At 33.3% G+C, this 25,812-nt stretch overlaps 1 protein-coding gene across 4 annotated transcripts; it reads right to left on the reverse strand.

Moving 5' to 3' along the window:
• Positions 1-1,801: 1,801 nt before the first annotated feature.
• On the reverse strand, positions 1,802-25,610 carry LOC147074347 (uncharacterized). Of its 4 annotated transcripts, none has more exons than XM_085943779.1 (8): positions 25,442-25,610; positions 21,791-22,015; positions 21,214-21,332; positions 20,827-20,981; positions 19,631-19,792; positions 4,321-4,576; positions 3,482-3,596; positions 1,802-2,652 (listed from the first exon to the last, which is right to left on the reverse strand). In XM_085943779.1, the coding sequence occupies exons 2-8, from the start codon at positions 22,001-22,003 to the stop codon at positions 2,287-2,289; spliced, it is 1,386 nt and encodes a 461-aa protein (XP_085799905.1). In that variant the 5' UTR covers positions 22,004-22,015; positions 25,442-25,610; the 3' UTR covers positions 1,802-2,286. The 4 variants fall into 4 exon arrangements, with proteins under 4 accessions (XP_085799905.1, XP_085799906.1, XP_085799907.1 ...); XM_085943780.1 differs by having other exon boundaries at positions 21,791-22,018; XM_085943781.1 differs by lacking the exon at positions 25,442-25,610 and adding an exon at positions 25,253-25,307 and having other exon boundaries at positions 21,791-22,018.
• Positions 25,611-25,812: the final 202 nt, after the last annotated feature.

The raw sequence follows: 25,812 nt of genomic DNA on the forward strand, positions 1-25,812 counted from the left end.
GCTCTTAAAGCATTTTTGCATGATGTATAGTTTCCATTCCTGATATTCTAGAAAATTTCAATTTTCGCAGCCATGGCCCATTTTGGGTGAAAGCCGTTTCCTCACGTCAGACTCACCAGGCACCAATAGCGAAGGCTGTGCGGCTGGTCAATGCACTCCCTAGAGATGTAGACATTTTTAGCGATGCATTATGTACTCTGTTTTATTGTTTAATTCGTATTTTTTTTTTGAATTAACATTGTTTTTTTATTTTACTTCTTTTCTATAAAACTATTTTTTGCTTTGTTTTTTTTCTCTAGTTGATTTACTTACTGTACTTTTTATTCTAAATGTGATGTTGTGAACGTCTTGAATTAATAATTTGTTATGTGCTCAATGTGTCTTTTTTAAAAATATAATTATTATTATAATAAACCAACGGTAAGCTTATATTATATTATAATAATACGTACACGCAATGAAATCACTGAAGTAATATTATTGACCTAGTGTACTGAGATGAATAAATTGACCTTATTATTTAATTACCTCATGTTTGAAGTGACTCATACTGGTTAATACTCAAAATGACAACACTTTAGATGCAATATAAAATAACAGTCAACAAAAAACCACAGAATGACTGTAGTTTGTTTGTGATGTTTATTTGTCGTTTTTTTACCCACACAGATAACATTCAAAACGGTGGAAATGTCGTACAGTTTTCGAATGGATTCGCGTGTCCGATACAGGTATAACGAATATCGGGTTTACATTAAACCAGAGCGCTAGAGCAGAGCTCAGAGCAGGTACACGGAGCAGTGGAGCGATGGGGTTTTTTTACCCATAGTAGGAGCGGAGCCAGAGCACCGAAAGTTTGTAATGCTCCACTGCCCTGAATGTTTTTTTTTTATTATTAAATTTGGGTTGGATGCATAGGTTGGATTAGGCAGGGTTTAATTGAATTTTAAAAACTGACAAACATTATCTTAACCAGGGTTGGCGAACCTTTATACATAGGCATGCCAAAATTTCCCAAATATCATTTTTCGACTTTCTGACGTGCCGAGCACTTTTTATAGGGAAAAGTTTTTTTTTAGTAATACCGTTAAAAAAGTTTAGTACTACCGTCTTTCAGTGTTTCTAACCAAAGGCATAGGTACCTTAGGCCTTTTTTTACTTATTTTCAAAGAGATCGTGGGATCATGTTAACCACGCTTCTTTCATGCTTCCCCGACGCCTGATGAGGTCAGTGCAATAATATTACATGTGTTTGCATAAAGCGTAAGGACCAACCTATGCAATGAAAGGTAATGCTTATTCTTGAAGAGTATTCGCCTGCTTTTTTTTCTACTACAAAGCGATCTGTCAATTATGCATGAATTTCATCATTTCCATTTCCCAATTAAAATTAATATTAAAAACTGACAAAAATACGCATGGCTATTATTGTCATTATGTTTTCATTAAGTATATACCTACCTACCTATATAATATATATTTATTTGTAAAACTTTTTTGTAAAACAAATATTTTTTAATTATTAGGTATTCAAAATAAAACATTCGCGTGCCATAGGTTCGCCATCACTGATCTAAACATTGTAGTCTGTAGTTTAATAAAAACAAATACGTATGACTGACAAAAAGTTTAGTGTACATTATTAATATTGGACCTTAACACTGCTTGAAAGGAACTGCTGGAAAAACCTAGGAACTACACTTTGTTGTTGCACTTTTGATAGTCACAATGATGTAAAATGAATAACACTCATTCATTTAAAAATATTTATTTTGAACATAAAAATATATAATAAGTATATAAATATGTATTCATTAGGAACAGTAATAATAAGATTAAAAATAGCCTCGAAATAATCACATTTTAAATGCACATATAAAATATATCTAGCACCATAATATATTCATATTGCTACATTGTATTAAAAATTTTTAGGTGTTTCCACATATCACTAGTATATCCGATGAAATAGTTGATTCGGTTTACCTTTCTGACTAATAAAAATAATTATCAAACAAAGTATAGAGTTTTTAAACAAAGTTTGAATGTAATCAAATAATCATCGTTTAAAGTTTATTATTGTATATAACATTCCGTAAAGCGGTACCAACAGAATTTATATAAAGTCAAATTAATGAGGTCATACTGTGCTACAATGCATACGCCCAGAGAACACTTAATTGTGTGTTCCCTGCATATGCCCCATAAGAAATAAATAAAGTAAATAATATCAAAACATTAAAACTAGCAAGTCGTGTATTTGGTTAAAATTTTTAAATGATGTTATCAAGTCGATATCCCCTGTTCTTTCATATAGACTTTAAGTTTTGCAGCCAAATCTTCACCAGCTTTCTCCAAAGTCTCAGCATCATGGAAACCAATAGATACGCGAATAGCGGGCGAATACGTGCCGGCACTGCTCTGCAAGATTTCAGCATTGGACTCTGCGGAGTACGAATATATCTTCGTTGATGGACTGAATCTGAGTGACGGAACAGCTCCGGGACCACCCCTAGTCTTGCACCATGCCAAGAATTCTCCCCCATCAACTGGAACCTCGATCCATATGAAATACCCGCCTAGAGCTGGTTTGAAGTTGCAATTAGGCGGTAGATGAGTTTCTAGAGCTCTGCAAATGGCCGCCATTCTTTCCTAGAGTAAAGAAAGGACTATGAATAATGATATGATACTCCAATTTATCAATCGAATTATTAAAATAAATGGAAGTATACCGACGATTGCTAATAATTTCTAATTAACTATTTTTTTAACCAGGGCCACAATTTACAGATGGTGTTGGTTAGTTTTTAAATTCAATAAAACCCTGCGAAACCAAGCCATAATAGATAATAGTCAAAAAATACTCGTCTATCTATAAAATATCTAAAATTATGCAATTAAATCATACATAACGTTAAATATTTTATAGATAGAATAATATTTGTATCTATTATAGTTTGGAGCAGGCAGGGCTTAATGAATTTAAAAAAAATGAACCAATAATATGTGTAATATGTATTCTTAATCCAACAAAAATAAATAATTATAAAAGTAAAAGTGTGCACAATTTTGTCTTATCACCCAAAGTATACCAAAACTATAATATCTTGGTTTAGGCAGGGTTCAACTGATTTTTAAAAATAACCAACACCATCTGTAAATTATTGTAGTCATAGTTCAATAAAAAGAAATACGTATGACTAACAAAGTTTAATGTGCACTATTTATGGCAGATCTTAACAGCCTATCTCCACCCTTCGCTACTGTAATATGCAAAGCCTCCCCTTTATGGGAAATATTTCCAGGTAAAACTGAGTGAACTAGAACGTCTGCAGCTTTCGTAAACATTGTGCTGTTTGCATTATCTTATCATCTTGTCCGTGACAGCTGGCATGCCAGAGCGTCGCCTTGTCTAAAGCCATTCAGTGTTATACCAAAAAGATGTACATATATGGCATAAATAACGGTAGGCAACACTTACACTATAGATCTTCTTGTACCAATCGAGTTGCTGCTGAGCTAGTCCCAATTGAATAACACTCTCCATGATGCCAAACATTACGTTGTTCACTGATCCGCCACTTTGGATAATTCCGCTAAAAAGGAAGAAGGTCACAAAATAGTTACCAAATATTCGAAGAAAACTTATCAAAAAATCATTTAGTCAAATGTCACAATGTCTATGGTGGGCTCTCACTGCAAAAAGTTGCGAATGTTGATTTTTCATTTCATTCTGTCCGGAAACTTGTACGTATGCAGTTCGCCATATCACACTTCACCGTGAAATGTTGTATCGGAAATATATGGCCGTATATTAAAGATCGTTCAACCTCTTTGGGTCGTATAGTACTGACATAGAATTCACGTCTAAATAAAACACGGCTCTTGCGGTTTACATTTTACAGGAAGGCAGCAGCAAACAAATTTTGAAAATAGCCGATATACTGGATTATTTGTTAGGTTAGATTAGGTTAGGATAGGTTTTCATTCTTGAATTGGTGAATTATGCTAAAATCAGCAATGAAAATTGAATTAATGTTCATATTGAATCTAATAAAATTGGAGACAGTATAGTATACGGTCATCTCTTTCCGATAAGAAAGCTCACAGCGGACTGTGCCATGGTGAAATGTTTTACATACAATTTACATGCAACTGTTATGTGTAGTAGGTGATGAAGCATTTGGATTAGCTAAACATATTGTACGTCCATTTGCTAGTCTCTTTCATATAATGCACGTTTGGAATTTTAGCTAATAAATGGCGAATTTGCCGTCATAAATTTTTTATATGCAATATGATTGCAACAAAACAACTTACGATTGCCTAAGCCGTAGCGCCACTCTCTGCGGGACCTCCAGCCATCCGACACGGACTCCTGGAGCTAAGATCTTGCTGAACGATCCGTTGGAGATGACGTGGCCTCCGGAGTATCCTGGACTCGAAGGTTTGTCGTAGGAGAAGAGGCGAGCTGGTGGCTTTGGATCGTTGCCATAATACAGCAAGTTGTAGACATCATCACACACCACGAGAAGATCCAGTTCACGAGCAGTGTCTACCAGAGCCTGACAGCTGTCTGAAAATTAAATCATCAAGGAGTTTGAACTAGAAGTAGAGGAAATCTTAGGAAATATTTTTATTACAACACATGATAACAGCAACCGCAGGAAAACTAATAGTATGTAAGTTGGTGCATAGAAACATTTTCAACGGCAGCCGAGTGGGTTATGTGTCAGCTTATAATGTTCTGGGTCGCAGGTTCGAATCCTGGGTCTGGCAAACACACATTGTTTTTTCAATTTGTTTTGGGAGTCAAGAGTATGGACCTAATAGGTTGAGCAAGTGGCTAACATCCGTTTCTCGTAAAAATAAAAATCTGTTAATCTGTGAAGACCCATATGATTCTATTATGATCGGACATGGTCAAAAGAAAAGAATATTGGCGAATAGAAATATCTTCTTTTTCCCGGCACTACAAGCCCATGTGGGTCTTAACATCCACAGACATCCAAGTCAGTCTAAGCCCACTTTCTTCCAAGGTCTTCAAATATAATTCGACACTTTCCCTCTATCTTGTAGAAGGTTGGCAATGTATTTGTTTCCTGTCCGGTTTTCTGAATATCAGTTTCTTTGTCATTCTTGCACTTATCCATCCTATGTACAAGGCCTAGCCATATACGGCAGTTGATCTATGGCATTGATTGGATCTGAAGATACCACATAGTACATCATCATCGGCATTAAAACCTTATAGGTCTTGGCGGTCTCTAAGAAATATCTCAATTCACCTCTATCTGCATGCAAGCTCCATTCACTGTCAGTCTCAGGGATACTGTGTCTTTTACTAAACAGTCAAACCAGAGCAGTCTAGGTCTGACGACGCCTCCTTTTCCCATTCAGGTCAGTTGAAGAGACGCCTCTGTGGTGGATGGGCGTTGTCATCTCCCGTCAAATGCACGAGAGAGAAGATGCATTCTCCTTCTCGCTCAGTACGCCAGTAGAAGGCATCGTCTGTTGTTCGGGACTTTGGTAGTGATCAAAATAAACACCTCGGAATGGTTTTCGAAAACGGCGCGGCGCGATTTATTTTAAATAATACTGGTGAAGAGTTTACATTTTTCTACAATTTTATATCTGCTTTTGTGGAGGGCGAGAGTGACACATGTCTTTTTATGGTTTGCGGGTATAAAACTTTCTGTCGCCAAAAAAAATATCTCGCGCTTGCCGACACGCTGCAGGCGAAGCGTACCCCTACCCCTCGTGTAAGCTCACACACCAACGACGAGGTACAAAAACCGGATATTTTGTCAATGGCGTAATAAAATAATATGGAAATTATTTTAAAGAATTTTTTTTTAAATAATAAAAAATATTGCAGATAGTAAATTGAAGATTATAGTGTCAGTCTCGTAATCGACCCTTTTCATATTACTATGAGTCCGCTGTAAATGGTTCCGGCCTCTTGAAGCCCCCAGAGACAATATCCTCAAATGGGGACAATTTGGGGGTGTGATAGCGTCTTCCATCCTTGAGTCTCTGAATCGACCTCAGCATCAAATAGCTTGTGGATTATCCACGGGACATTCGCCACAAAGATTTTGCATATAGAAGATAGAGCCTTCTATGGTTCACATAACAATATAGCTGAAGAAAATGTCAGTTTGTCATATTTTCCAGTTGCTAAGCAACGAATCATCTTTGAGTTGGGATATCTGTGTATATCAACCACTTATGGGTGCAAATATCGCAATAAATTTTACAATTAATAACAACTATTTAAAAAGAAAAATGAATACGTTTGTATTTATAAATCGGGCGTATCTAGGTATACCAGTGGCGAAGGGAGGAGGTAGGCTGTTAACATCCAACATAAATAGTGCACATTAAACTTTGTTAGTCATTTTTATTTGTTTTTATTGTATTAAGACTTCAATTTACAGATGGTGTTAGTTTTAAAAAATAAACTAAACCATGCCTAAAGCAAACCATAATAGTTTTGGTATACTTTCGGCGATATGACAAAATTGTGCACACTTTTTCATTCATACTTATTTGTTTTCGTTGGATTAAGAATACATATTACACATATTGTTGGTTCATTTTTTTAAATTCATTAAGGGCACACATGCTTACCTAGAGTTTCTGTTTTTTCATTTAAAGTTGAACTATGACATTGAATACTAGGTATGATTTTTAAAGTGAAAGTGATATTATGTTACATCTCTTTTACGCATGCTAATATGATTAAAAAGTTATTCTTTCTCTTTCTGTCACATTCGAATTTGATTACCGAAGTTTAAACATTTACTATGCGTATTAGCTGACGTGCTTCGTCGTTTACAAATTATAACATAAATTTAAAAAATATATGTATTTATAATATTAAATATATTTTATAATGTACACAGATTTTTTTAACAACTATATTATATATACTTTTATTTATTTGTCGCATATTTAAAATGTTCTTGCTTTATTAAAATCTTTTTATTAGCCGGCCAAATAAATCCGTATTTTTGGCCATAGACTAATATAAAAATCTCTCTGCTGTCAAAAGTGTCAAATATTATGTTTACAAATTGCAAGGTACCTAAAACAATTGTGTTTTATATCAGGAATAAGAAACACTATCTGTAAGTACAATATTATGTTATTTATTACTATCGTAGTATTCTGTGTGTTTTGCATATATTATTCAAGTGTTTATTTATTGTTTTCTTAGTCTATACATGCTTTCAATGTTTCATAATTCCGACGTAATACAATCCTTTTTTTGAGGTTAGTTACATTCATTCCAGAATTATATAAAACCTGTGATTTCATATATATTTGTTTGATATAATCTAAGGCGTTCTAGTTGTTATTAAACATGTTACCTACCTGATTACTTTATTTTAGTTAATCAATCTTTTTTGATGCTTTGTATTATCACTAATCCGTTTTAATTACCACTCTTCAAACAGTCGCCAACTATAAAAGATTAAAAATCACACTATTAACAGTTCCTATGTTATGTTTTTTGCAGATGGAGAAAATGTTTACCGAGATCTTTGCTTGTCGACGGTTTCATATGAATAAGATGGAATGAAATAAATCTTTTAATTAATAATGAAATAAATCCAACTTTCGGCGTACGATTCGAACATGGCGTGATTTATGACGTCGACCATAAAGCATATACACCCATTTTATAGATTTAATAGTACAATTACACAAGGTAAATATAAAGTGACTAATGTTTAAAAAATAAAACAATTTTATAAAAACATTTTTGCACTAAATTTATTATCGATAATGATATAAAAGTTGCTATTTTGATTCGTAATATAAAATATAATATAATTGTGCATATCAGTTACTTGTATCATATTAGGTATGTCATTTGGTAGAGCTTACTCTCCAAGTCTTGTCTTTTTCAGTCTCAATATCACTTTGATATTAGAAAAATTGTCTTTCCAACACCAATGAAAGGTGCATGTATCTATACACACACATTTCAAAGGCTTTAAGTTTTCTAGATACTGTATATTACTTCTTCTCTTCGGCTATATCCGCATCTTAGTTGCAGCATATGGATACAATGCGGCGCCTCCAAGAATCTCTGTCACTCTAGTTTTTTTGCATCGTTCCAGGTCATACTAGCAGTCCGTAACTCCGCCAGATATGCTATATAGATAGTATTTAGCGGCCATCCAGGACGCCGGAATCCGGTTGGCTTGAAGAACAGGCAAACCAGATTGGGATTCTCTTCAGGCACTCGCAGCACGTGGCCGGGCCAGGTACAAAGTTGCGTATTCACTCTCAGCGTGATGGGAGGCTATTTGGTGCGTTCTTTTATCTCCCGTTACTTCTAAAATTACCGCACACCCAGTATCCGTCGTAAACATCTGTTCTCGAAGCTCAGTATACGGTTGCTCGGAGCCTTTGTAAGGTGCCATGACATAAAAACTAGTAAGATATTTAAAATAGCTGCTAGAATGAATACATTGTTGAAAGGAAATGAAAACTGAAAATATGATATATCAATTAATTTGTCCATCTGAAGTTGTAGATATCAGTTAATAATTATGTGTTATACCAGTAATTAAATGCTGACTTCAAATGAAAATTGACAATTAAATATTGAAATAATATATTACCAGTTTTGATTTTTTTAAGTACTATACTATATCCATGGTTCATATTACAATGTCATAGTAAAACTTAGAAGAATAAAATATGTCGTAAGACGAAATCAATCTTGGGGTTTTAATATAAGTTAAATAAATAGTACACAGCTAATTTGTTATTACTTTGAATACATGCCATGTCTTTACATCAATAAAAAACAGAAAAACAATTTAATAATGTATAAATATTTATATAAGACTTAACAACGGCTGACATATAGTTAGACACGATGACCTCCATTTAATTTCCTCTTATTTTAAAATTCACCAAGATATATCCTAATAAGTAGGTAAGTATATTACATTTGTACATATAATAAGTAAATCAAGTACAAAATTAAATTACTATTGAAGCAGTATATACTATATATGGACCCCACAGAGTAATTAACAATATAATAATTTATATAATTATATCGGGTATATACTATATTGACACATTTTAATGAAGTCTATTTTTCTTGGTACCTACGTTCAATGATAAATGTTGTTTTATATTGTAACATAAACAATGGTAATATGCATTGATCTTTCTGATTTTTAAACTGTGATATCTATTTTATATATCTATTGATTTCTATGTGTATTATTGATACATTATTTATTTCAAATACAATAATTTCAAAACTAACAGTAAATAATATATAGAAAGCGTCATGTTGTTTAGTTGGAAAATCTACTAGGAAATTCCATCCAATCCAAATCCAATTTTTACCAGGTGGGTACTTGTAGGTCAGTTATTTTTGGAATAAAATGAATCCCTTAAAAAATATGAAATAAGAATAGAATGATAAATATTTGTGAAAATTTACCAAATCAACATGTTTAACGTGAATTTTTTCACACTAAAATGATAAATATTGTTAAGAAAATATACACAAACAGTTCATTCAGAAGTTATGACGTTTAAAAGATCCCGCGAGTTAACTCGTGCATGGCACTGATCAGTTATGAGGTGATATCAGTTATAATCATTTATGAGGAATGGTTATAAGCCATTGGCACAACCAATTTGGTTTTTGACCTTGAGAACAAAATGTAATTTTTACACGGGACCAAACTCCACGGCTGCAGAGACGAATGCTTATACAAAATATGGCACAGTGGAATCGCCAGCAAGATCTTTAGGTATCATTATTTAGATGTAAGTATACATATTATTTTGAATTTCATAAAATTACACTCGTTGTGGGTGTCTAGTAACAGTAAACTATATTAGTAAATTAGATATATCTTGATGAACTATAAAATAGTGATGTACTATAGACTTGTTGAAAATATATTAAGCATAATAAAATTTAAAATAAAAATTTAGAAAGTCAGCCTTTCTGGTTCTCTAATATTCATAGATCTACTGGTTCTGGGATCTACTATTTCTGGCAGTAGACAATTCATATAAAAGTGATATATCTTTTTTTCAATCTTTTCAATCCAAAATGTCTCGTCTTTTTTGATTAATTCTATTTTAACAGGAAAATTATGTCCCGTCCAAACTCCAAATAAACAGACATCTTTCTTAGTAATATGAAGCTGCCCCTGAATCTGGAAGTACCAATCGTGATTTTTATCTATTACCATATTCCTGTCTTTATCTACTTTCCAAAATTTAATTTTTTTCTGTACAATAGCTTCATCTGCACTTATTCCAGCAGCTGAGAAAGGACATTTTATTTCAATAATTGTATCATCATCGCTGATGCCATCTGGCGTTGCACCGATAAAATCATACACATCATCGATAAACAATCCACATCTCTCAATCTTAATTCGTTCTTGTACACTAAGCTGTTGTAAAGCTATTGATTCATTTTCTTTACCATATTTTACCGCTTTCACGTTGGCTAATGATTGGCTATATAATAAACGTTTTACCAAAGGCCCAAATTTTGTATTTTCTCGCCGCTTACACACCTTTCCAAAAACAGAGGCAGTAAGAAGGTTTCGTCGCCTTTCTAGCCATTCTGCACATTCAGATTGTAATACAGTGCGTCTTTCTATATCCCTCCTCTCATAGTTTGTCAGTTTGAGTTTTTTCAAAAAAGTTTCTTTTAACAATTGATATTGATTTTTGTCCATATCAGGTTTTTGGCAACTCTCTCCATAATCTGGATTAGATAAAGGAACAGAATGTATTGGTTTTCGCCAAGGTTTTCCTATTTTTTTTTTATTTTTTTTCAACCTTCTTGATTCTAAGCGATTTATGAAGGCTTTTGGGCTATTTTTATAAACTTGTTTTTGAATTGTGCAATGTAACTTATTTGTATTAAATGCGATTACCGCCGCTGCACATCGTCCCATGTACGATTGTCTTTGAGAGTAGTTAATTCTCTTGCTGCCTACAAATTTTGCAATCATGTTATTAAAAGATTCTGAAATATTAGTAGAAAAATTATAAATTAAACTTTTTGAATTTAGCACCAAACGAGAATTATATATCATTAATTGAGAAAATAGACTGCATTCTTTTAATGCTGGTACATAATTTACATCAAGCATGTCCTCTGTATTTGGTTCATTTGTACAAAAATATGGTAGACAAGAAGTATGGTCTCCAAAAACATGGTGCGGTCCATTAATTAAATCTTTTTTCAAAGCGATAACCTTTTCTTCGAAAGTACTATCTTGTAGTTTTCTATACTTGATTGCACCTATGACGGCTTTCCGCAGACGTCTTTTTCTTGACGCAATGATTTTTCTTACATTCAAGGGATATCTTGTGTCTTTGGTTAATGCCTCTATTTTGCCACAATAATTTCTAATTAAATGGTTTTTACATTCAACTTTCTCGACAGTTACATTCGGATATGGGTGACAATCAAGAATTTTTTTGTATGTGCTGGAATCTCCATCAGCAATCAATTTTGAATAAATCAATCCATGTGTATTAATAGATTCTTTAAAGCCTTCTAATATTGCTGTAGATTCCATTCCAGCTGACGGACCGGTGTAATTTAAAAAGCATTTATGTTGTTGAGCAGGGATATTTTTATTTTTAGCTTTGGCGCACAAATCGCAATATTTATTTTTCACTGACATGTACAAAATCTTTCCGGTTCTTTGACCAATGATCGTGGCAGCGCCAGATGCTGCGGAATAATTGCATCTGTATGAACGTTTCGACCAACAGCCGTCTGCAACAACTGATATCATGGGAATACCAGAAGAATCGACGTCACCATTTTCGATTGCAAGTTGTCGCTCTTCTTTCGCAGCGTTTTCCATACTCTTATTTTTGGTTTCTTCAAACCACTCGTACACCTTCTGTTGACTCTTTCTGTATGTTCTTGCTGTAATCGATGGTACGTCAATTGCTGAACACATTTCTTCCAGATTTGAAAATCCACTGCCGATACTGATTATACTGGATACAAATGCGTCACACAGATTCATTTTGTTTTTGTTCATTTCAGTGGTATATAATTTTAATTTTTTACCACAAAGTTTACATTGGATAAAAAATGTACTACTAAAGTTATCCCGATTTTCCCCAAAAATTTCTAAATGTGATAAATTACAATTAAATGGAGAATCATGGTGGCTAATTAATTGAAGTTGTTGGAAAAAATATGAAAAGTCTATAATTCTACGGCCTTCTACACGGAATTTAGGGCTTGAATCTTCAATTTCATTTTCTATAATAAATTCTTCGTGTTCGTGTTCAAATGTGGGATGAAATTCTGGTTCAGGTAGTATGCTTTGAGGATTTCCATGCTCAGGCATAGTCTTCGGCAATATATCAATACTATAATACATTCAAAAATATTAGTTTAGTAGATAGTTAACAGAAAACAAAATGTATAGCTGCTATTAATTATTGTACCAGATTATAATTTTTGTCACAGACACACTAATTTCGAATAAGACATGGCACAAACATAATATAAGTACAAATGATCATTATACTTAATTGTGTGTATTAATAAGTAATACGCAAAACTTCCTTTTGCAAGATAAATAAATATTGTGAACCAAAATTTTCTGTGAAATGTGGTTTTTTCAACTATGTATAATTATGTCAAATTATAAAATAATAAATTCAAACCTTTGTGTTTTTAATGTATTAATATTTCCATCTTTTTTCCTACGTCTTTTTTTGGAACTTCCAGCCATCGGATAGTGAGTTCGTGGCATTTTTTGTAAGTACAATCGATATAAATAATTGTGATAATATTGTTAGGTACCTATGTCAAAAACCGAGGATGAAAATTTCGCATTCCCGCTGAAATAAATGACGTTCATAGTATTGCCAGGCTAAACTTTCGAAATTAAAGTTAATTTAAAAGAAAAAAATATTTCATTGGAAAATATTATGTAAGTACAGGCATCCATTATTATGTTATTATTTGATGAAAGTATTCTTTAAACTCATCTGTATTATTATAATCTCGCAAATTCATAATTTAGTAAAAGTTAAATTTTCTGTAATATAAATATCAGTAGGTACCTAACCTAGGTAGATTCATAATTTGGCTAAGTAAAAAATATAGATATTTTTACTTCGCGATGTGTTTGAGGTGTTCTAAATTATGTAAGTATGTTTAATAACAAATGTGAAATTCGTAAAACCTCATGTGTATTATTTATTAAATAAAAATAGTAAAACTAATAGTAGATACAAATGGTGAAAAACTTCTTTCAATTATTTACTAAAATATCAATCCAATAATATTTTAGTAGATATGGCAATACTGGACGACCTGATATATTTCACTGAAATAAAATAAAATCTATCACAATTTATAAAATACATACCTACTACAATCATAATTATTTTGAATGTAGAGGGAGATAGTTATAGAAAGGGACAGAAAACTGATTGCTATGTTGCAATATTAGGCAAAATAGATTGCAACAGTGTTAAAAATTGTAATGTATGATTTAGTATGACATAACGTAGAATTGACGCAAATACAAATTTCTTCAGATTTTTTTTTGTTTTGTCCTCAAATGTCAAAATATGTTTTCCTTTTGAATAATTTGTCCGAATTTATGTTTGTATCACATATTTTTGTGCTCAATTTGTAGCATTCACTTTTATAAACATATTTTTATACAATATTCGTGGATTGGCGTATTTTTTTGGTCATATGAAGTGAAAATAGCACCAGCTAAAGATTCCATACATCTAACGCCAAATTTGCAGGCGGTCTGACGTCCCATCGAGTTGGTCAAATATTTCGTGAAATGGTTGTTTTTAAAATGTATCTATTTAGTATTATAAATTTATATTTAACAAGATATTTCATCATTTATTCAATGATTAATGATAACCCTTCTGATACGTAGCTTTAGATTATTTGGAATGTCTATAATTATCGCATATTTTAATAACAAAATATCCAGTCGATTCCGTTAGATTTAGAGCCAACAGAAACTGCAAATATTATAATTATACTGAATATATTTTACTACATTATGTTTGATAACATTAAAGCTATCTATAATAAACGTTTTGACATAATATTTAGTGGAAAAAACGGTTATCAACACAGTCTATTAATGTCACAAAAATATGGCTTCGTTATCAATTATTACATTTCAAGGTTCCAAAGAATATTATTTTACGTCATAAAAATACTTTATGCAGTTATCAAATGTTTGACATAAATATTTGCCGATGAATAAGCTTCATAATTATATAAATAGTTTTTCTATAAATCTTACGTAAGATTCAGGCTTAACCTCCGAAAATACCAGAAAATAGCTGACATGGAACACCTTCCCCCTTAAGCACTGAATAAACCAAACCATAGTAGAAAAAAATATGGTACTGTTCGGTTAAAGCGGATACAGCGGAAAACGCATTTTGAAAATAGCCAATAAACTGGATTATTTGTTAGGTTAACCTAACCAAACCTAACCTAACCTAACTCAACCTAACCTAAACTAACCCAAACTAACAAATAATCCAGTTTATCGGCTATTTTCAAAATGCGTTTTCCGCTGTATCCGCTTTAACCGAACAGTACCAAAAATATTATTCTATCTATAAAATATCTAAAATTATGTGTCATTTAATTGCATAATTTTAGATATTTTATAGATTTTATAGACTAGTATTTTTTGACTATTATCTATTATCATTTGGTTTTCGCAGGGTTTAATTGAATTTTAAAAACTAACCAACACCACCTGTAAATTGTAGTATTATTTTAATGAAAACAAATACATATGACTGACAAAGATTAGTGTCCACTATTTATAGCGGATCTTAAACAGGCAACCTCGCCACTGTAAAATACAATACAAATATAAAATACATTTTAAAACCAAAACAGTGGGAGTCACATACAAAAGTTGCAGTAACTGTGTAGATTGAATTTAAAACGCAAACTACAATTTAATAATTATGAGATAATCAAATTTATGTAGATACGAAAATGCAAACATAAGGCGAATAAATTTGTCACGAATTTTGACAAGGTGGGTGTCGAATGCATAATTTAAATCATGTTGTATCATAGTCAAATAAAAACAAAACATTTATAGAAACTCGTGTCGTGGGAGTATTGCCAAATATGGAGGGTCAGTTGGGCAAGGTAATCTAATACAGAGATGTCCAACCTTTTTAGATCGGAGCCTCATTGCCCAACACCTGTATAGAGGAAAGAATTTGATCAGTTCACACATTGAGGAAAAGCTTTGGAAAAAAAAGAGCAGGTCAAAAGTTTCATAGATTGGGAAGACGAGGAATCATACTAGACCTCAGAGTAATGATATTATAGAGAGAGTCTATTTTTAGGCAAAATAACGCCGCATTTCTAGCATATAACGCACAGTAGAACGATTTTATTATTATCAAACGTTATACTATCTTATTGCTTCTCAGTAAGACCACCAAATTAAAACACAAAATAGTTAACCATATGTTCTATTAAAATAACTAAAAATAATTACCACTAACTTTATATTTAACACAAAAACAATAAATTTCAGCAACACATGCTCGCAGTTTTTAAATGCATGTAATCAGCCAAATCAATTTTTGCCGGCGACGTCTTCATATTTTTTAAATTCAGCCGAAGGAATTCTATCTTACTCTAACGCATAGAGCGGAGATGTAAGCAGGCCGAATGCTTACTCACTCGCACTTATGGTTCATTTTTGTTCAGGCCTTGTACTATACGCATTTTATTTGTTTTGGTAATGTTTTCATTCTTCCAAATCAGCTCATCTATTCTATACACAATACTGCTATCTGCCGCTATCGGCAGTTATCGAGGGTAGTTTTTCATATTTTTGTATCGAAGTATTAATACTTATTGTGACAATTACAATAAGTTAGTTGTAATTGTTACAATAAGTGCTATGTTTTAACGGCACCGCTCTTGGCTGTGCTAAATTTTAGAACGAGATAGACAGTTTTGACTGTTTAGACAGCTAACTTATTGTAACAATAAAATTATAATACTTCAATACAAACATATGAAAAACTACCAATGGCGAAGGGTGGAGGTAGGCTGTTAAGATCTGACATAAATAGTGCATACTAAACTTTGTCAGTCAAACGTATTTGTTTTCATTGAATTTAAGATTACAGTGTGTAAATAGTGTTTGTTAGTTCAATTAAACCCTGCCTAATCCAAGCCATAGTACATAATAGTCAAAAAAATATTCGTTTATCTATAAATTCTGCCATTAAACCATACATATTTTATAATATTTTACAGATGGAAGAATATTTTTTATCGATTATCGTTTGGTTAAGGCAGGGCTTTATGAATTTTAATAAACTAACAAACGCCATCCGTAATATGTATTTTTAATTCAACGAAAACAAATACCTAAGTATGACTGAAAAGTTTGCACTATTTTTATCGGATAGCCTATAACATACCTAAACTATTATGGCTCAGTTTAGGCTTGATTTCATTGAATTTTAAAAACTAACCAGAACCATTAGCAAATTGTAGTCGTCAATAAAAACAAATACGTGTGACTAACAAAGTATAATGTGCACTATTTGTAGCGGATCTTAATAGCTTATCTCCACCCTTCGCCACTGTAAACTACCCTCGTTAATCGCCAATAACGGCCGATAGTAGTCTTGTGTATAGAATAGATGCGCTGTTGTGATAAAGCATTTTTTGCCATGGATAACACAGTTAAAATCAATTCACACTTCGAATAGATTCGTAGAGATCTGCGAGTCACCAGTTGGACATATCTGTTTCTGTTTTAATGTACATACATTACGAGGAAGTATACATTAAGAGGTGTAATTAAATTAATTTGTATACCCACATATTATGAATACACTTTTATTACATAACAAATCATAGGAATGTTGATCAACTTGACATTAGCATAAGTGGGTTTGCCACACTTTCAATTTTTAACTGACGACTTTAGTGCATATTGTTGTCTCGCCGGAGTGACCAGGTGAAGGATGCCACGAGCTTGGAGTGCAGGAGTGAAAGGATACTCGAGGGTAACAGAGCTATTTCTGGACAGTAGAGGTCAAAAATCTCCGCAGTAAGAACAACCATTACAAAGACTGGCGACCCCCCCCAACTCTGATTGCGTTAATGTCAGAATACATATTTGTATTTTGATATGACTGTTATCATGATTATTTCACTATTATTACTATATAATTTGGGCCTTGTGGCCGATTGTAGACTAAACAGTCTACGGAAAAAATTCTGAGCGAGAGGTAAGTGGAATGGTTACATGTAAATTGTACGTAAAACATTATTTCACCGTGGCACAGTTCGCCGTGAGCTTTCTATCGGAAAGAGATAACCGTATACTACACGGTCTCCTATTTTATTAGATTCAAAATGAACATTAATTCAATTTTCATATCTGACTTTGGCAAAATTCATGAATTCAAGAATGAAAACCTAACCTAACCTAACAAATAATCTAGTATATCGGCTATTTTCAAAATTTGTTTGGTGCTGGCTTCCTGTAAAGTGTAAACCGACAAGAACTGTGTTTTATTTAGACATGAATTTTATGTAAGTAGGTACTATACGACCCAAAGAGGATGGACGGTCTTTTATATACGGCCGTATATTTTCGATACAACATTTCACGGTGAAGTGTGATACGGCGAACTGCATACGTACAAGTTTCCGGACACGATGTGGGATGGACCCATTTCTAAACAGATGGCTCAAAAGAAAAGAGTAAAGTCGGCACAGGTCTTGTGATAACAGACAAAGTTATTAACAAGACCCAACAACATCGATAATGACGGTTGAACTTACTTCTCTGCGCAAAACGCTGTCATAATAACACGACTCCAAAGTGGTTTACAAAATTTTGCTGCAGTTACTCGCTTATATAAATTTAAGAGCATTTCATACTACATCCCCACACTCGAGAATACTCCGTACTAACATATCCGGTTTTGTTTCTGGATATCTTTACCTCTTCTATTAATGAAACACTGTGCGGTGATATCCCCGTTATCACACACATGAAAGAGGGGCCACTCCGTTGGACAGGCCATGTCTCAAGATGTAAAACACCCAACCACCAAAGAGGGTCTTCATTCACTGGCTGGATGGAGAGTGGCCTCTCGTAGGATATAATAATTATAGGAATTGAGGGAAATGAAAGCAGACAATCTGGCAAAAAAAGTCGGCCAATCAGGAACACCATTCCAGTAGATTCCAGAATGCTATAAAATGAGTCCATAAAGAAAATGTGCCAAAGCAAGTGGATAGATTCCCGCTACAGGTAATCCCTTGACATGGGGAAATAGAGCAAGTCTATACTAGTGGCTAGGGGTGGAGGCAGGCTGTTAAGACTCGACATAAATATTGCACAATAAACTTTGTGAATCATACTTATTTGTTTTCATTTAACTAAGAATACAATTTGCAGATGCTAGTTAGTTTTTATAATTCAATTAAACCCTACCTAACCAAACCATAATAGTTTAGGTATGTATGTTCCCCCATAATAGTTATTATAAATGAAATTAAGACTATACTTCAGCTGAGGCATGGTCTAAAAAGATTGTGACTAGGCGATGCGCGGATTGTGCAAATGACGTGAGCCGAACGAAATATAATTTGTCATAAAAATTCAACATGCGTCCTTTTAATGTTATGTTTATTATTATATTCATAATAATAATAGTATATTCATTGACATGTTTTCTTTTTCAAGTACATGCGGAACGTTTTTTAGTCATCTTTACATGATTTAAGAATATATTCCTCCGACGCCATCACAAAACAAATTGACGTGCTCACACCTCGACTGTCAGTCTCCGATTGGCGACGACTGCGAAATTTCGTTCCACCTACTGTTGAAAATTATTTGCCGTTTCACTTATGTATGCTCTTAAACGCTACCTAACCAAACCATAATAGTTTAGATATGTATGTTGGCACATAATAGTTATGGACGATAGCTCGAAAATTTAAATAGTGCACACTTTTTCAGTCAGTTGTTTTCATTGAATTAAGAAATAATATTATTATTAGATATGGTATTGGTCAGTTTTTTTAAATTCATTAAGCCCTGCTTAAAACAAACCATAATCGATAAAAGATATTCTTTTATTTATAAAATATTTTAAATTATGTATGGTTTAATCAAATGGTATAATTTTAGATATTTTATAGATGAACAAATATTTTTTGACTATTATCTACTATAGCTTCGGTTAGGCAGGGTTTATTTGAATTTAAAAAACTAACAAACACTATATACGTTTGACTGACAAAGTTTAAGGTTTTAAGGATCTAAACAACCTACTTCCACCCTTCGCCACTGATCTAAACTACCTTCCTATGTCCGATGCCCTGGTTTGTCAAGTCGCCTTTGAGCAGAACTAACTGAGCTCAAACCGATATTGAGTTAAAGATCAGGACACATGATAGGTATATTTGATGTCCTCATAGAGAGAAGCAATGAAAATAGATTATAAAAAAAATACGGGTGCCCCCAGAAGCGATAGCGAATGGTGACTCGATGACTATAATATTGTTTTCACAAACCTGGTAATAGTAAACATCCAGTTGGATTTTGGAAGTTGGGAATTGTGTAAAACATTGCCCAGAATGGCTTCTCTTCACTAACTTTGCATTGTGAGTTTGCCTTCGCGCGAGTGGCGATTTCTTTGAATTTCTTCACGTCCACTCCGTCAGGTGTCAGTGGCACTGGAAAAACAAAAGTATAAGATTACTAAATTTAATTTTAACTGTCAATTGGTGGAAAGACATAATGAGGTTAAATAAGGAACATATTATGACATTACAGTTATTTGCCAAAGCGCATTATTAGTGTCGATTCTTTGGTTAAAAAGTTTTCTTCCGATTATTACCAACATGTAATTTTACATTACAGTAGAACCTCGATTATCCGGACTAATTGGGGATGAAGATAGTCCGGATAAGGAAAAATTCGGATAATCGAAAAAAAAAATCATAATTGACAGGGAAAGACAGTATGAATAATTTATATTTGTCTAGATTTACATATAAATACACATAGAAACTGATAACTGTTTCTTCATTATTTTCGTCTGCTAGCAATAATCGTTGAAGCATATGTTTTCTATATAAACGTTTGATTGTTTCTATTACACCCTGATCCATCGGTTGTATTACCGACGTGACTCTTTCGTCTTTGTATGCACATAAAAATACACTCTTCAACTTCTTTATTTCCTGATCTTTTCATAACTTTCCGCTCTGAGCTTCCATCTTCTGACCGTAAACAATTAGTAAACTTCATAATAGTTTCACTTTGTTTTTTTATATCCGAGATAGTTGACGTTCCGACGCCATATTTATTAGATAGATAACATCCTGAGTCACCGCTTTTCAAAGCATCGATTATATCCAATTTGTCTTTTAATGATAATACGACACGTTTTCTTTTTGATGACACATATCGGTAATATTAAAAATAATGCGGATAATCGAAAATCCGGATGATCGAGGTCCGGATAATCGAGGTTCTACTGTACCATTTAATTGTAATTTAATAAATGTAATAGAATAAATTTTTGAATATTTTTTAATGTATTTATATTTAATAAAGTAATATTTTAACTTGAAATCTTTTTATTTATATCAAGTCAAGCTTTATGGTCACAATACCGTACCTATTTAAATATTTTTTTTATGAGGCAAAGTTAATGTTCAATAAATCTCTATCGAGACCTGGACGAAGGCATTTTTGTATTCACCTTTAACAATACTGAAAGACGGAAACTCTCTGAAAAGGTGAAGGGCGATCATGAAGGTGTATTCCTCGACGAATATGACAGCGGAGGGCGCCAGCAGGCAGCTCACCACTAGCTGTAAGCCATATGTAGCGCCACATGACAGGAACAAATCGGCCCTGAAGCAAAAAAATACGTCTTGAACTTCTCTACCACTACAGCCTGGAGTTTATATACTCCAATTAAGGGGCGGATATGGCCGAAGAAGAAGAAGAAGATATTTTGTATGTATGCACTATAATCCATCGCTTTCACTAATTGGACACTTGTCTGGTTTTTGGGGAGGCGCATTACTGAGAGAGTACTGTATTCTAATAGATTTTAGTTTTAGTCGAATTAATTTGGCCTGACCTGTTCACAGTGTCGCCGTAATTCTTTGTGAGGAATTCTGCCAGCACATTTCGCAGACCACTCCAGCCGGCAGTCGGTCCATATTGAAAGAGGTAGAAGTTGTTCTGCTCTTCTGATTCCTGAAATGAAGGTTAACATGCTAATCAACGGCCCAATACGATACGATAGTAAGTTGTATTGGTTTTTAAGTATGCTGCAAACAGTTAAATTTAAACATTTACCCTGGTGGGTTTCAAAATTCATTGTTTCACAGCGCCATTAGTGCATAAAGATGTATAATTTAATTGCATAATTTTAAATATATTATAGATAGACGACTATTTTTTGACTATTATCTATTATGGCTTGGTTTTCGCAGGGTTTAATTGAATTTTAAAAACTAACCAACACCATCTATAAATTGTTGTCTCATTTCAATGAAAACAAATACGTATAGCAGACAAAGTTTAATGTGCACTATTTATGGCGGATCTTAACAGCCTACCTCCACCCTTCGCCACTGGGATATTGTACAGAGAGAAGAAAAAGGAACATGGCTTTGGCATGTAATTTTCATAATATGATCTTAGTAACTTACCATTCGATGTTGAGTGGCAGCTTTGAAGATGGCCGGAAGACGCGAAAGTAAATCAGGTCCTGGACATCCAGCGGCTAAGTTTATTGTAGTTTTATCATATACATTTAGAGCTGCAGATTCTTCAAATAAATGTCTTATCTCATTGTCTCCGTGGCCTTCTTTTCCACTGAACAGTCTTTCTGCTTCTTTCGGCTGCTGCTTTGATTTATCCATTCTTGGATTCTACTGCTTAAAGGATAAATTGATCACATTATAAATTTTAAGGACATTATTTTGACATTTACAAAAAATATAAGTAAAATTGGTGTATTCTATTATCTATAGCTATTCTTCAAAGCTATTCATTGTAAATATACATTAATCATTGTCACCAAGGCCTGAATAAAAATGAACTATAAATGAGAGTGAATGAGCATTCGGCATGCTTATATCTCCGCACTATGCATTAGAGATAGAAAGAATTTCTACGGCTGAATTAAATATTTTTTGTAAGCGTCGCCGGTAAAAATGGATTTGATTCATTACATTCATTTAAAAACTGCGAGCATGTGTTGCTAAAATTTATGGTTTTTGTGTTAAGTATTAAGTTAGTGATAATTATTTTTAGTTATTTTAGTAGAACATATTATGGGTAACTATTTGGTAGCCGTACTGAGAACCAACACAATGGTATAATGTTTCATGGTTAAGTTGATAATAATAAAATCGAGGTTCTACAGTGCGTTATACGCAAGAAACATGGCTTCATTTTGCCGAAAAATAGACGCTCTCTATATGTCATTACTCTGAGGTTCTAACACAATTTGTTTTAACTGAAGTGTTATATGAATACCCTTTTTGAGATGCTTTTTAGTCTAAAAAAAGTCAAAACAAAATATTTGCTAGTTTTACAATAGCATCCTTAGCGTAGGGATCAAATTTTTTGTAACTCTGGAATCATTTGTTTATGTCAGCAAGCCTATTCCAATAAAACAGTTTATTCCAAAATAATGTAAAATTGTATGCATGCTACCCGTTTAATATGCAACTTCAAAAATACCACTTTTAATGTATAAATTAGATAACTCTTTTAAGCAGTCAATATCCGTATCCGGAAACTTGTACGTATGCAGTTCGCCGTATCACACTTCACCGTGAAATGTTGTATCGGAAATATATGGCTGTATATTAAAGACCGTCCAACCTCTTTGGGTTGTATAGTACTGACATAAAATTCATGTCTAAATAAAACACGGTTTTTGTCGGTTTACACTTTATAGAAAGCCAGCTGCAAACAAATTTTGAAAATAGCCGATATACTGGACTATTTGTTAGATTAGATTAGGTTAGGTTTTCATTCTTGAATTCATGAATCTTGCCAAAATCAGCTATGAAAATTGAATTAATGTTCATATTGAATCTAATAAAATTGGAGATATATATAGTATACGGTCATCTCTTTCCGATAAGAAAGCTCACGGTGAACTGTGCCACGGTGAAATGTTTTACATACAAATTACAAGTAACCGTTAATATTGTGACATTAGCGAGGGGACAAGCGGAACATCGCAAAAACCTCATCCAAAGCATGTTGAGTTTGATCGAAGATCTAAATAGGGGTACCAATTAAAAGATTCGGCTTTTAGATAACGAAAGGTACGCAGCACACAGAATACGTCAGTAACATGTTGCGGTTAATTTCATACCTAGTAAATATAACGAAACAGTGTTGTGAAGTTACATAGTTGGAATAGACTTTCACGTCCCTTTTCACAAATACTAATAAAGCAAGCAATAAAAAAATACTATTTTGGTCTACAAAAGCTTCCTTATCAAAGAAAACCAAAACAACTCAATATAAAACTCTCCTGTGCCTAATAGTAATATGGAGAACATAAGTAAGAGAATGGAGCGGTTGCACTCAGCATATAAGGTGAGAGGATGATAAAGATGAGGAAAGGAGAGTCCTGAGAAGTAACACCCTTTGTGGTGTTAAAGAAAACAGCATTTGGAAGTCCAGATATAATGAGGAGCTACATTCACTATACAGGGGTGAAACCATCACGTTGAACCAGCGCTCGAAATGGAAAATTTTACGAACCGGAACGGTCGATAAGTTTACGAAAATATTAACATAATTATCCAATGTTATGTGTGTTTTATGAAAATAAGTGTGTTCAATTTTTTGTTATATGACCCATCTAGCTCAGACACATAATTTTGGGGATTGATTGTGTGTGTCGATAACGGCGCTCCGGTCATTTTGAGCCCTGCGTTGCACACAGAAGAAGAGGCAGCCTTAAATTCGCTGGCTGAATATAAATTACTGAATGTATTACTGAACCAGAAAGCGACCATTTGTCATAAGAAAGCCAGGGTGGCTTTTACAAGGGAATATTTCTGGTAAGTGAAGGACATTATGGTTCAAAAATCTCTGAGACTGGTTGATCTCAGCACTCCATCGCTGTTCAGAGCAACGACAGACAGGTAAAAGATGGCCAAAATCATTGACATGGCGCAATGGATATGGCATGCCCCAGATGCCTGCATGAGTTTTTATATTTTTTTTTTACGAAAACTTAATTCCATGTAGACAATTTTAATATTAAATACCTGTTTCTGTCGGCGCAGACATTTTTCGATCTAATAAATGTTAATTTTAAATTTGATATTTTCATACATTTCGATGCACTAAGATTGTGTTAGGTACGATTAGGTTGGGGTAGGTTAGGTTAGGTTATGGTTGAAACAGACACAATGACGATCTGGCACATATATGCCAAAAAACCCGTTTAGCTCATTTATCAGTACTCAGTCATAGCTGTCATATAATATCTGTATACCAGAGGTAAACTACGGTAAATCCAAAATGACAACTTCACATGAGAGACGAATTTGTGATTTTTGGAACTTTCAACTTGTGGCACTCGTGAATGGAAAAAAGATAAAATTTATCTATTTATCAAAACCTTTTTGTTTGTTTACTGCTGTAGTTCGATTATAAGTTTCATCAAAAGAATTGTATGTTTTCTTACTGTTGTTTACCTCTAATAGTTATGGAGTTACAATGACATTATTAATTTTTAACTTTTATAATAAGAGTAATATGAGTTACAGCTGTTTACCACGTATGCAGGATAAGTAATGAAGTAGGTAACAATATAACAATAACTCCATTTCACGATTTTTGGAGTTACAATAGTTTACCTCTGGTATACAGATATGTATGTATATGTCGGAATAGCATAGATACGATCATGGGCACTAAAACGTTCTTAACATATGTGCCAGATCGTAATTGTGTCTGTTTCAACCTTTAGGTTAGGTTAGGTTAGGTTTGGTCTAAAAAGAAAGTTATAAAAGGTCATGCGGGCATCTGCGGCACTATTACCATAAAAAGAATCGTCATATTATAGTGAAGCAGGATATAAATCTTATTGAGGGATACAAATTTGAAAAACAATTGAGGTTATGTACACTTACGTCAAACAATGTCAAATACTGAAGTAATACAAAGAAATCAAATACGCTACCTAGAAAATATAATACCTTATCACTTGTGGACATAAAAATTTAAAAAAACAGCATGACATTATCTCGTTGCGCGTCATAATATGTACCTACAGATAATAGGCAACCGTAAGAATTTTTATAAAATCTGTAATAACTCACGTATCAATAATGGTGTTATCAATAATATATTCATAATTGATTAAAGGATTAAATCGCTAATCCGTTATATGTGCTAGATAACATTTTATTACACTGATGGTCTTTTATATAAATACTGAAATTAGTTAAAATAAAAACCGAGCCGTCAAAACTTTTCTTCAGCTGTCAAAGATTTTCAAAGAGTGCTGCCATCTTTTTGTCATCGAATTATAGTACGTAAATCTTAGATTATAGAAAACGTAAATATAGTATTTTAGCAAAAATACACGTTTTGTTGAAAATGTATAGGTCTTACTCACCAAAAAAAAATAACGGAGAATATGAGAAATTTTGAGACCCCTTTTTATTAAAGCCGCGTTGACACGGTCCAA

Source organism: Rhyacophila brunnea, unplaced genomic scaffold, assembly GCF_057557595.1.
Source record: "Rhyacophila brunnea isolate RB1 unplaced genomic scaffold, BYU_Rbru_1.0 scaffold_16, whole genome shotgun sequence".
NCBI classification, from domain to species: domain Eukaryota; kingdom Metazoa; phylum Arthropoda; class Insecta; order Trichoptera; family Rhyacophilidae; genus Rhyacophila; species Rhyacophila brunnea.

Coding starts and splice junctions, on each gene's coding strand:
- LOC147074347 (XM_085943779.1), bottom strand. CDS start 22,003: ATGGATAAATCAAAGCAGCAGCCGAAAGAAGCAGAAAGACTGTTCAGT. Junction 19,793..20,826: donor GTCTTTCAGTATTGTTAAAG/GTGAATACAAAA, acceptor TTGTTTTTCCAG/TGCCACTGACACCTGACGGA. Junction 4,577..19,630: donor TGGATGTTTACTATTACCAG/GTTTGTGAAAAC, acceptor TTTAATTTTCAG/ACAGCTGTCAGGCTCTGGTA.